The 12,625-nt window shown below is 48.7% G+C and overlaps 1 protein-coding gene and 1 long non-coding RNA gene across 5 annotated transcripts in view; one reads left to right on the top strand and one right to left on the bottom strand.

Moving 5' to 3' along the window:
• Positions 1-2,614: 2,614 nt before the first annotated feature.
• LOC133771789 (uncharacterized) lies at positions 2,615-4,490 on the bottom strand. 2 transcript variants are annotated; one of them, XR_009867630.1, is made up of 3 exons: positions 4,405-4,490; positions 4,050-4,117; positions 2,615-2,824 (listed from the first exon to the last, which is right to left on the bottom strand). It is a non-coding gene; the product is annotated as an uncharacterized LOC133771789 (long non-coding RNA). The 2 variants fall into 2 exon arrangements; XR_009867629.1 differs by lacking the exon at positions 4,405-4,490 and having other exon boundaries at positions 4,050-4,137.
• Positions 4,117-12,625, top strand: part of LOC133771788 (protein SPATA31F1-like) — a 34,089-nt gene continuing 25,580 nt past the window's right edge. The window contains exons 1-3 of one of the 3 annotated variants that reach the window (XR_009867627.1): positions 4,117-4,206; positions 6,636-6,791; positions 7,753-8,264. Coding sequence is in view for 1 of the 3 variants with exons in the window: in XM_062208086.1 (XP_062064070.1) it covers positions 9,209-9,214 (6 nt within the window). In the remaining 2 variants the exon portion in view is untranslated. Of the gene's footprint in view, positions 4,207-6,635; positions 6,792-7,752; positions 8,276-9,071; positions 9,215-12,625 lie in introns of those variants that run through there. The other 2 variants (XR_009867628.1, XM_062208086.1) reach the window with 2 other exon arrangements.

Here is a 12,625-nt window from a genome sequence, read left to right as displayed (position 1 = left end):
CTCGTGAGAGACCTGGAAGAAGCTCCTGGCTCCCGGCTTCGGATGGGCTCAACTCCGGCCATTGCAGCCATTTGGGGAGTGAACCAGTGGGTGGAAGATCTTTCTCTCTATGTCTCTACCTCTCTCTGTAACTCTATCTTTCAAATAAATAAAGTGAATTTTTAAAAAAAAGTTAAAGTGCCTCTCATCTTATATTTGTCAACTTGTATTATGAAATTTATGATCTTTGTCAATTTGATAAATGAAAAATCACATTATATTTATAAGTTTGTCTTAAGGTAGGCTAGTCATCTTTTGTTCTGTTTATTTGCTTTTCTGTAGTATCTGTACCTCTCCCTTGCTCACAGATTATTGTACAAAGCATCAATTATTGGGAAAAACTCACTTATTGCTTTACAAGTACTTTTCAATATTAAGAAAAATGAGTTATTTTTATATGATTGCAAATAGTTTTCTGTTGTCAGTTGATGTTTGTGATGAGTTTTTGTCACGCAAAAATTTTTGCATTTTGTATAGTTGAATTTGTTAGTTTTTTATTGCTTTTGTGCTTTAAATCACACTAACAATGGTTTATTTCCCCTCTCAGAAGTTATAAAAAAATGGGGGCCAGTGCTGTGGCATAGCGGGTTAATACCCTGGCCTGAAGTGCCGGCATCCCATATGGGCGCCGGTTCAAGACCTGGCTGCTCCATTTCCAATCCACCTCTCTGCTATGGCCTGAGAAAGCAGTGGAAGATGGCCCAAGTCCTTGGGACCCTGCACCTGCGTGGGAGACCCAGAGGAGGCTCCTGGCTCCTTCCTTCAGATCGCCACAGCTCTGGCCATTGCGGCCAATTGGGGAGTGAACCAGAGGTTGGAAGACACCTCTCTCTCTCTCTCTCTCTCTGTCTCTCTCTTTGCTTCTCCACTCTCTATGTAACTCTGACTTTCAAAAAAATAAATAAATCTTTAAAAAAAGAAGGTATAAAAAATGTCCCAATTCTTCAGGTACTCAGTGGACGGAAGATTTCTGTCTGTCTCTGCCTTTCAAATAAAATGAAAATAAGGCAATTGGATCTGGCTGAAGAGCCCATGAGAGTATTTTAGGCACGGAAAGCCAAGACACTCTGGCAAAAAAAAAAAAAAGAGGACCTAAATGAAAGATCTCTGTGCGTGAGATCCCAGTAGAAAGAACAGGCCATCAAAGAAGGAGGTACCTTTCTCTGAAGGGAGGAGAGAACTTCCACTTTGACTACGACCTTGTCTAAATAAGATCGAAGTCGGCAAACTCAAAAGGCTTCCATAGCCTTGGCAACTCATGACTAGAGCCTAGGGAGATTACTGACGCCATAAACAAGAGTGTCAAATTGTTAAGAAAAGAAACGAGTTTTATTCTTGCCAGGTTGCTGTCAGTGTGCAGCAGCTAGCGAGTTTCTGTAGCACAACCATTGTGCCTGTGGTGGAGAGTGGTTTCCAGAGGTTTTCTCAGTGCCTGCTCCACCCTCAGCACGTTCCCCTGGTGCCTGTGCCTTCCTCCATGCTCTTGATGCTACTTCAGCAATGGACTGCTGCTGTTACGCAATGCTAGCTGTTGTTGTTGTTGGGAGTGTGTGTGAGGGGTGTTCTCAGTTTTTCTGATTCAGCATCAGGTTTTTTGTTTTTGTTTTTAATTTATTTGAAAGGTAGAGACACAGACAGATCTTCCTTCCACTTCGCACTCTCCAGATGCCTGCAACACTAGGGCTGTACCAGGCATCCAAATCTCAGTCCAGGTCTCCTGTGTTGGTGGCAGGGACCTAAGAACTTGAGCCATCATTGTGTTGCCTTCCCAGGATAAACGTTGACAGGAAGCTGGAAACCGAAATGGAGTTGTGGGGAACGCAAACCCAGGCACTCTTCTGTCAGGTGCTGGCGTCCCAAGTGGGTGTCTTAACTGCTGTGCCCAACACCTGCCCTTCCTAACTAGATTGATTCAGTCTGCCATGCTAAAGGCCTAACAAAGGAAAGGGGTGTCATTTCTAGGCATTAGAATATTTAACTCTGTATTTACTAACCTAATAGTGGTGCCTGTCTTATCTTTCAATAAAATATATTGCAAGGCATGTAAAGAGCAAGAAAAAACACGCTAGTAAGCAATGAACAGAATCAGACTCAGATGTGATACATGTATATGTATATATATATGAACTATTTATAATACAGGAAGTTTAAAGGAGCTATAACATAATATTAAACAGTATAATATATATGCAATTGACATCCAGGAGACAAAGAGAGTGGACAATAGAAATATTGGAAGGAAAAAATGGCCGAATTTCAAAATTAATGACAGCTCCCAAACCAAGACAGGAAGCTCAGGGAATACTGAGCAATGTGAACAGCTAAAAAGACATCTAGACTTTTCATATTTGAAATGCTCAGAACCAAAGGCAAAGAGAAGATCCTGCAGGCAGCTTGAGAACAAAAGGTAACATACATAAAGAGGAACAAAGAGAAGGTTTGCAGCAGACGTCTCACTGAAACCTTTGTGAGCAGGTGGACACTGGGGTAACATCTTTAAAACGTGGGAAGAAAAAACAAGTCAGCTTGACATTTTACACCAAGAGTAAGATACATTGCAACGATGAAAGGGAAATAAAGATTTTATTTATTTATTTGACAGGTAAAGTTACAGACAGAGAGCGAGACAGAGAGAAAGGTCTTCCTTTCCTTGGTTCAGTCCCCAAATGGCCGCAACGCCCGGAGCTACGCCGATCTGAAGCCAGGAGCCAGGTGCTGCTTCCTGTTCTCCTTGCAGGTAAAGGGAAATAAAGACTCTTTCAGGCCAACGGGGTTCCTCTTCTTCCTAAAACAGGAATTTGGCTTCCAATTGTCACTCTCTCACTGCTTCCTAGCCAACTGAAACCTTTTTTAAAAAGCTGAGGAAAGATCTACCATTGAACCATTTTATAGTATGCAAATCAGTGGGTTTTAGTATGTTCATATCACTGGGCAGCCATCACCAATACTTCCAGAATATTTTTATATCTCACCCCCACAAGGATGACACTGTAGTCACTAGGCATTCGATTCCCATTCTATTTTCCTTCCAGTCCCTGGGAACCAGTAACTGTTTTCTGTTCCTATGAGCTGTCCTATTCTGAACACTTCACATAGACAGAATCATATAACTTATGGCCTTTTGCATCTGGCTTCTTTCCTGTAGCTTAATGTATTCAAGTTTCATCCATGCTGTGGAACCTACTGTATATGTTTCTTTTTATGGCCAAATGATATTCTTCCATGAAAACCATACATAAATAGCGTATGGATAAACTACGTTTCTTTAATCCACTCATGAGTTGATAGCAATTTGAATTATTTCTACTTTTAAGCTATTATGAATGATGTTTAAATGAATATTCATGTACAAAGTTTTGCTTGAACTCCTGTTTTCAGTGCTCTTGGGAATATACATAAGAGTGTAACTGCTGGGTCAAATGGTAATGCCATGTTTAACTTTTTGAGGAACCAACAGTTTTCCACTGTAACTGTACCATTTCCCATTCTGACCAGCAATATATGATGAATCCTAACTTTAATTCAGGGATGTAACATGCCCAGTTCCTCAGGATGAACCATGATTGAGGAAAGACAATCAAGGCTTATTATATTTTCCAAAAAATTGGCCACAATAGCTTGACATGATCTTCCTGAAACTTGTCATTTCATCATTCGGCGATGGCATCTGTTTCCTCTCTCCTTGAGAATGGGCAGACCTTTGGGACTCAGGAGGGGCCGCAGCGCCGCAGCGCCCTCATTTCGTTCTCTCCGCCACATTCGCAGCCAGGGGAAAAAGTAGAAACAGCCCCAGTAGATCCTGCAGAGAGAAGGCCGAGCAGGGCCGGGCGGGCGGGGCTGACCCCCACAGACCCCGCCCCTCGGGCAAGGCTCCGCCCCGCCTGGCGAGGGCGGCTCCCTCGTAGCCCACGCCCCCTCAAGGCCCCGCCCCGCCCGCCCCCGGACGGCTCGCACCCTCCCCCACCCGGAGCCTCCTGGTTCCTCCTCCGCAGAACCCCGCCTCCACTCACTCCTCCTCCGCCTCCAGCGCCACCTCGTATCTCCTCAATCCCGGCATGTCCTGGGCTCCGAGCGTCTCCTGGGGAGCGGCATGGTTGGGTCAAGGAGCCCCCCCAGCCCCAGGGCCCCTTCTCCGGCCTTTTCAGGACGAGTCTGACTAGCTCTCAGGTAATCTGAGGCAGGTGCCCCCCGGGAAGCCTCAGTAGCCACGTCGGGACTGGATGAGAAGATTTGGGGGCACCAGAGATTAATGGGTTAGGAGGTCGGTCATCTCCGGGGCCTGAGGCATTTAGGGCGAGTGGTTTGGCAGTCGTGGGACTGGGAGATTTGGGGCCCTGGGTGAGGAGTTTCAGGGGCTGGGGTCACCTGGAGAGGGGCTGAGGGGGGTCGGTGCAGCCTAAACTCCCGCCCTCCCTGGCTCAACCGCCGAAACGGACCGTTACCAGTGCGTCACAGGGACCCCGGCGCGCACCGGGGGTGGGGTTTGCTTATCACCGGAAGGGGCGGAGTCAAGGGCTCCCGCTAGGAGGTGGAGCCCAGGGCGACCGGGGCAGAGGCGGGCTTTATGAAGAGTGGGATGTCGGACTGTGTGGACTAGGCAGCAAGAAAGGGCTTTGGTCAGGACTGGTTTCCCCGTTCCGCGTCTCCATCCTCGTCTACTCCTCCCTGTCTCTGCCCTGCCAGTTGCCCTTGCTTGCCTGCCTCCCTCCGCTTGAGTGACCCTGGACTGAGGAGGAATAGGCCCCCAGAGAGAACCCTGTGTAGGAGTCTACTTATTGCCAGACTATGGAAATAACTGTTGGCCGAGTGACCTTGGCCAAGTCACTGAGCGGCCAGAGGGTCATGGCTGAGCTCCATTTCCTGTGATTTTTTTTTTTTTTTTTTTTTTACAATCATTCAGTCCACAAATGTTTACTGAGTGTGTGCCAGGCGCCAGTCACTGAGCTGGGCTTGGAGAGGCAGCGGTGAAGAAGCCAGGCACGATTTCCACCCCAGGAGGTTGTCAAAAGAGAACAATCGCATCATTAAATGTAGCTTGGGGAAGAGGAAGGTGCTGCGGGAATGCCAATAAAGGGCAGTGAACTCGGGGTAGGAAGCAGGAAATAGCTGGCCCAGTCCTCTGATGTCCCAGCCAAGGCTCGGTGCAGAGCCAGACTTGGTCTGGGGAGGGGAGAAAAAAGCCTTGTGGATTGACTATGGGAGGGGCCAGAAATGAATGAGGTGAAGGTTTGCTCATGGTGAACGCTGAAGGATGGCTAGCCCTCCCCACCCCGACCCCCATTCCACTCTGTTTCTCCCTCTCCTGTCCATCCTCCCCTGCTTGAGCCATGTACAGGCAGCAGACAGATCCCTAAGTGCCAAGTGGCGTTGTTAGAAGCATTGCAGTCTGGGTGAGGAGAAGCTGTGCCCTCACACACCACCTTGTCGCTTGAGTTCACACTCTCGTTGACACTGCAGGCTCTGCCCTGGCTGGCTCTGGCTTGGTGCAGGGGAGCTGGGAGCCTGCTCCTCCCTCCTAGTCCTCCAACCCCAGGCCGGGGTGGTTCACATCCTCACTGAGACACAGCGCCCCCTGTGGTGTTGTCCTGGGCTAGCTGCTCTGGTGCTTGCCCTGGGGAGGAAGGAGAGGCAGGGTCAGGGGCGGAAGCTGGGGCCAGGGGCTTGGAGGCAGGAGGCAGGGCTGGGGAGGGCCAGGCTTGCCTTGGCAGAGATTCGCTTCAGTCTCCGAATGATGCGGCCCACCCAGGGCTGTTCTGGGGGTGCACAGAGCTGGAGACCCCTCAGTGTGGTGAACCTGGAGGCAGAGAGAAGGGAGCCCTGGAGCCCAGCTTCCTGGGGGGCCCTGTGTGAGGGTCAGAAGCTGTGGACCATGTCTGGGAACCTGTTTTAGGGGCTCTTTTGTGGGAGGGACTGGGCAAAGGTAAGGGAGGTAAGATGGTGCGTGGTGGCCTGGATGATGGAGGAAGTGATCCGGAGGGAGGAACCTAGACACTCTCCACCGCCCCCCTATGGGATAAAGAACTCTGCAGCTGTCTTGGAGGAAGAGATAGCAAAAGGCACCAAACATGTCCCAGGAATTGGGTGTTAGTTTATCAAGAAGCAAGAATTCTCAGAATTGTTGGCCTCTCTCAGAGCTGGGGAGAGGTGGGGGTTAGTGTTCCAGCTTAACTCAAGGGTGGAAAGGCCACAGCCCTGACTGGGATTCAGGCCCTCTGTGGCCAGTGCCTTAGCTTTGGTGTTGCTCTCTCCTTCACCCACATGCACTGTCCTCTTCCCCGGAAACCCAGACCAGCTGAGGCGGAGCCTACAGAGAGAAGAGCAGCCACAGGCTTCCAGACCAGCCAGGCATGGATCATAGAGAAACACCTGGAGCACAGGCTCATCTACATACCCTGGGTACTCGCTCAGGCCACAGGCATGCCCACAGCACACAGGCAGACACATGCAGACTGCCTAGGGTTACCCACAATCTGCAGGTACACTAACGTCACACAGGAACTTAGTCACCAGAGGGGCACAGCCGTTTGCTGCATGTACAGCCTCAGGTTCATTCTCAGACTTGAGTGTTGACTCAGTTTTTTCACTGACTTCCCTAGAAACTATGTGCTGGTCCCTCTAGGCCCCTCTCCTCCTACTCCAGTTTACCCCCTCCTGGCAAGCGAATCAGCCCAGTAAGAAGATGAGAACTGCCACACAGGAGGCCACGGGATGGATGGAGATGGATAAGTGGGCAGAATCCCTGGGAGCAGCAGGTGTGTGCGGGGGTACAGGAGACCCACGTGTGTGAGACTGTGTGTAAGGTGGGATGGGGGAGATTGAGCCGGAGTTATCCTGTTGGGGAGCAAGCCCCTGCATGCTGGGCAGGGGTGGGGAGGGGTCCTGTGAATGTACGTGTATGAGTTTGTGGTTATCTCCCACTTATGGCTCCCTTATTATCTGTGTCTAGCAATTTCCTCCCTTTTGATATATAATAAAGATCTGGGTCTTTCTTCTCTTCTGGTGTATAATAAAGAATTTGACTGGTTTTTGTTGCTGGTTTGTGAGAAAACTTTGTAAACATTTGGAATTTCCCAAGTACAGGTGGCCCCTGGCTTTTGAAGGGTCCAACTTAACAATGACTCACAGTTTTTTGACTTTTGATGATGTGAAAACCATACACATGGGACTGACGTTCTGATACAGTGGGTTAAGCCATCCCCTGCTTTACTGGCATCCCGTATTTGAGCCCTGGCTGCTCTTTTTCTAATAGAGCTCCCTGTTGATGCACCTGGGAAAGTGATGGTAGATGGCTCAAATGGGAGACCTAGGTGGTGTTCTAGGCTCCTGGCATTGGCCTAGTCCAGCCCTGGCTATTGTGGCCATCTGGGGAGTGAACCAGCACATGGAAGATTCTCTCTCTCTTTGTCTCTCTCTCTCCCTCCCTCCCTGTAACTCTGCCTCTCTCAAATCCATCAATCAATCCATCTTAAAAAAAGAGAGAGAAGAAAGTAATACAGTTTCAGTAGAAACCGTATTTTAAGTTGAATTTTCCCCAGCCAGCAATGTTGTAGTCTTATGAGGATGAACAATTGATACCCTACAGTGTACTGGCAGCTAAGTTATGATGTTTGGTAGGTTAACTATATTAAGTGTATTTTCAATTTATAATGGATTCATCCAGATATAATCCCATCATAGATTAAGGAGCATCACTAATGGGAGTGTCTTTCCTAGGCCCTTGGATCACATCAGAGTTCAGCCTGAGAGATCAGATGACTCCAGAAGGAGGCTGGTTACCAGAAAGACCAACTATGTGTCTAGGAGGTGGGGATGTTGAGCCAGCATGACAACCTCTAGGGAGTGGAGAAGGATTGGGGATTGCATTCACCTGTGACCAACAGTTTAGTCATGGCTACATAATGAAATCACAATAAAAAAATCTGAACACCAAAGCTCATAGAACCTCCTGGTTTGTGAACACATTGATGTATTGGGAGGGTGGCACACTCTGTCTCCCCAGAGAGGGAGAGACAGCACAAACATCTGCATTTGAGACTCTTCCAGACTTCATCCTACGTGTCTCTTCATTTGGCTGTTCCTGATATATATCCTTTATAAAAAATTGTAAGTGGGGCCAGCGTTGCCCAGCGGGTTAAGCCACCACCTGCAACACCAGTATCACATATGCACACCAGTTTGAGTCCAGGCTGCTCCACTTCAATCTAGCTCCCCACTAATGAACCTAGGAAGGCAGAAGAAGATGGCCCAAGTACTTGGGCCCCTGCCACCAATATGGGAGACCCAGATGGAGTTCCAGGCTTCTGGCTTTAGCCTAGCCCAACTGTTGAGGCCATCTGGGGAGTGAACCAGTAGATGGAGATTTCTTTTCCTCTATCTCTAACTCTAATAAATAAACAAAAAAGTAAATAATAAATATTTTTTCTTGTTTTCTTTTTATTTTTTTATTTACTTTTTGACAGGCAGAGTGGACAGTGAGAGAGAGAGACAGAGAGAAAGGTCTTCCTTTTGCCGTTGGTTCACCCTTCAATGGCCGCCGTGGCTGGTGTGCTGCGGCCGGCGCACCGCGCTGATCCGATGGCAGGAGCCACGTGCTTATCCTGGTCTCCCATGGGGTGCAGGACCCAAGTACTTGGGCCATCCTCCACTGCACTCCCTGGCCACAGCAGAGAGCTGGCCTGGAAGAGGGGCAACCGGGACAGAATCCGGTGCCCCGACTGGGAATAATAAATATTTTTTAAAAAGTAAGCATAGCACCTTCCTGAGTTCTGTGAGTCATTCATTCTAGAATATTATCCAAATCTCAAGTAACAGCCAGTTGCGATTCATTGTGAGACATGGCCCCATACCCATAGGCAGATAAAATCTTGTCTATCTCTATTTGCACAGTAGCTGAGGGGCTTTTGCACCCCAGGGGAATGTGATTTCATTGACATCCTGTTTCTAGCCTGGACTCTCCAGCCAGTTCCCCCTTAACTCAAGATGTCCCATTCTCAACACATTCTACAGTTTTGTTTTTGTTTTTGTTTTGACAGGCAGAGTGGATAGTGAGAGAGAGAGAGACAGAGAGAAAGGTCTTCCTTTTTGCCGTTGGTTCACCCTCCAATGGCCGCTGCGGCCGGCGCACCACGCTGATCTGAAGCCAGGAGCCAGCTGCTTCTCCTGGTCTCCCATGCAGGTACAGGGCCCAAGGACTTGGGTGTAGCCGTTGAATTCTCTACAATGTAGCAGTGGGTTCGTTTCTGAGAAGAGCAGCGTGGTGGGGGCAAGAGGCGCGGAGTCAACACACAGACCCCGGGAGTCCGGTGAGAGCAGGCTTGAGGCGAGCAGCCTGCAGACTCGTTTATTACAGTTGATACAAAGCTTATATAGCCAAGACCAGCCAATCTGGTCAAGGGGCGGTCTATACCCCAACCAATCACAGCCTGTTGCCAGGCAGTTTCCAGAGCCATCCAATCACAGCCTGTCGCCAGGCAGTTTCAAATCCATCCAATCACAGCCTGTCGCCAGGCAGTTTCCAGAGCCATCCAATCACAGCCTGTCGCCAGGCAGTTTCAAAGCCATTCCTGACTAACTGACGCTCGCTTGCCAGTGGCCACCTTGGCATGGCCTTCTCATTCCACTACATTTCCCCCTTTTCGTTTATTTTTGAGCAACGGGAGGCATGATTCTTGGCCATACCATTGTTGACCCCGTTTCCATGTGGTCTCCGTACGCAGCTGTGCCTGTCTTAGGTTGTCCCCCAGGGGATCTTACCCGTCATTGACTAACCAGCGCTCAAATCGAGAGACCACAGGATTGCTTGCTCAGATAGGGGTAGGAATGAGGAATAACGGTTATCAGGAATGGCATGACCGCACACAGGCTGTGGGCCATTGGAGTGGCTGACCAGAGCTAGTGGGGTACACAACAGTAACAGATATGGCTTTGGGCAGTTTCTCAGGGTAGGATGATAGGGCAGGAGCGTCTGCTAACAAGGTGGAGTCTTGGTCTTGTTCAGCTGGTTCTGGTTGGCTGTCAGTTGCAGGCTTGATGTTTCTGGCTGGTACCCAAATGGGCTGTTCTGCATTCTCTGGAAAGACACAAGCATATCCTCGACCTTTGGTTAGCAGGGGGTGTGGTCCTTTCCATTCTCCTGTCAGGGGGTCTTTCCATCTAACCATAGGGGCTGGGGTCTGGGATGGAAAGGATCCCCAGTGTTTATAAGCTGGGCTGATCCCTTGGGAATCAAAAGTAAGAAAATTGATAGTGAAAAGGACCTCAGTCAAAGCAAGCTGTGGGTCTGAGGGTATATGATTATTTTTTTGCCTTTGTAAGAGATCTTTAATCGTCCTATGAGTTCTTTCAATAATTGCCTGTCCCTGTGGGTTGTATGGGATACCTGTAGCAGACTGTATGTTCCAAGATTTCAGGTTCCTGACTAACTGACGCTCGCTTGCCAGTGGCCACCTTGGCATGGCCTTCTCATTCCACTACACTTGGGCCATCCTCCATTGCTTTCCCAGGCCATAGCAGAAAGCTGGCCTGGAAGAGGGGCAACCGGGATAGAATCTGCCGCCCCGACCGGGACTAGAACCCGGTGTGCTGGCGCCGCAAGGCGGAGGATTAGCCTGTTAAGCCACGGCGCCGGCCTCTACAGTTATTTTTGAGAACTAAAGTGAGAAAGGGAGAGTACTAGGTTGGTCAAAGACTATACATGGAATTTCCATGCAAGACTTGACCTATGAGACCAGAAAAGAAGATCTTTCAGGAGAGACTATATTGGGATGGTATTCTGTTTTCTACTCCCAGCCCTAGAGTATATGATTTGTAGACCTGTATTTTTCTTCATCTATCCATCTGTCCGTCCATCCATCCATCCACCTACCCATGTTTACATCTATAGATCCATTCATGTGTCTAAATACCCATTCATCATCTTTTTTTTCCACCTTATCCCTCCAACACTAACTCCTGCTCTAGAGGTAACCCATCACTTGTGCTGTTGATACCTGACCACGTCCTAACTGGAACCCTAGATCCAAGACTGAAACAGAATCTTCACCCCAAAATGAGAATAAAATAAGTCACTTGAGCATGGAGTACATTTAGGGGGACACACATATAAGGAGGGAAAGAGGAAATGGGGCTGTGAGTGACAGAACACAGTCTGGCAGATGTTTGTACAGAGTTTGCAGTGGAATCACCGGCAGTGTTCCAGATGGATTCCCATGCATGGGTCTGGAGCACCAGACGCCCTCCACAGCAGATCTAAGAACAGGGAGCCAAGGGAGGAGGCCATTCCTGTCATTCCAGTTTTAGAAGCTCCACATCAAAGCCTGAAGTAGCATGTGGTGTCCACCCATCTTTCTCTCTTCCTCAGCGCATTTTCCCTTCTTCCATCTTTCCTCTATCTTTTCACATCTTCATCTCCACTTACTCATCGGTATGTTCAGCCATTATCCATTATTTTCTTTAACAAAAGATTTAGTTTATGTATTTGAAAAGTAGTGTTGTGGGGGGCAGGGGGAGGAGAAAGAGAGAGAGAAAGAGAATCATCCATCTGCTAGTTCACTCCCCAAGTGGTTGCAACAGTCGGTCTGAACCAGGCAGAAGCCAGTAGCCATGAACTCCATCTGAGTCTCCCATGTGGGTGACAGGGGCCTAAACACTTAGGCCAACTTCCACTGCTTTCCCAGATGCGTTAGTAGGGAGCTAGACTGGAAGTGGGACTTGAACTGGTGCTCATATGGGATGCCGGCATTGCAGGTGGTGACTTAACCCACTGTGCCACAACACTGGCCCCTATCCTTTTATTTTTTTTTTTTAAAGATTTATTTATTTATTAGAAAGAGTGACAGAGAGAGAAGAAGAAACAGATAAAGAGACTTTCCATTTGCTGGTTTATTCCTCAATAATAGCCAGATCTGGGGCAGGCTAACGTCAAGAGCCAAAGTCTCCAACCTGGTCTCCCACATGGTGGCAGGCACTCAAGCACTTGGACCATCTGCTGCCTTCCCAGGTGCATTAACAGGAAGCTGAACATGAAGCATAGTATCCACAACTGGAACTGGCACTCCAATATGGGATGCCAGCATTGCAAGTAGCAGCTTAACCCACTACTTCACAGTGCCAACCCCTGTGGATGGCTTTTGTTCATGCAAATAATTTTTAAAATTATTTATTTATTTGAAAGGCAGAGTTACAGGGAGAGAGAGAGAGAGAGAGAGAGAGAGAGAGAGAGAGAGAAATCTTCCATCTGCTGGTTCATTCCCCAAATGCCTGCAAGAGCCAGAGTTGGACCAATCGGAAGCTAGGAGCCAGGAGCTTCTTCCAAGTCTCCCAAGTGGATACAGGGGTCAAAGGGCTTGGGCCATTTTCTGCTTTCTCAGGCGCATTAACAGGGAACTGGATCAGAAGTGGAGCAGCCAGAACTCAAACTGGAGCTCCACAAGTGGTGGCTTTATCAGCTAGGCCACAGTGTCTTTCTGCCTCCCTCCCTCCCTCCCTCCCTCCCTCCCTCCCTCCCTTCTTCCTTCCTTCCTTCCTTCCTTCCTTCCTTCCTTCCTTCCTCCTTCCTTCCTTCCTTCCTTCCTTCCTTCCTTCCTTC

This window comes from Lepus europaeus, chromosome 12, assembly GCF_033115175.1.
Source record: "Lepus europaeus isolate LE1 chromosome 12, mLepTim1.pri, whole genome shotgun sequence".
Classification (NCBI taxonomy): domain Eukaryota; kingdom Metazoa; phylum Chordata; class Mammalia; order Lagomorpha; family Leporidae; genus Lepus; species Lepus europaeus.
This window is presented reverse-complemented; position numbering and strand designations above follow the sequence as displayed.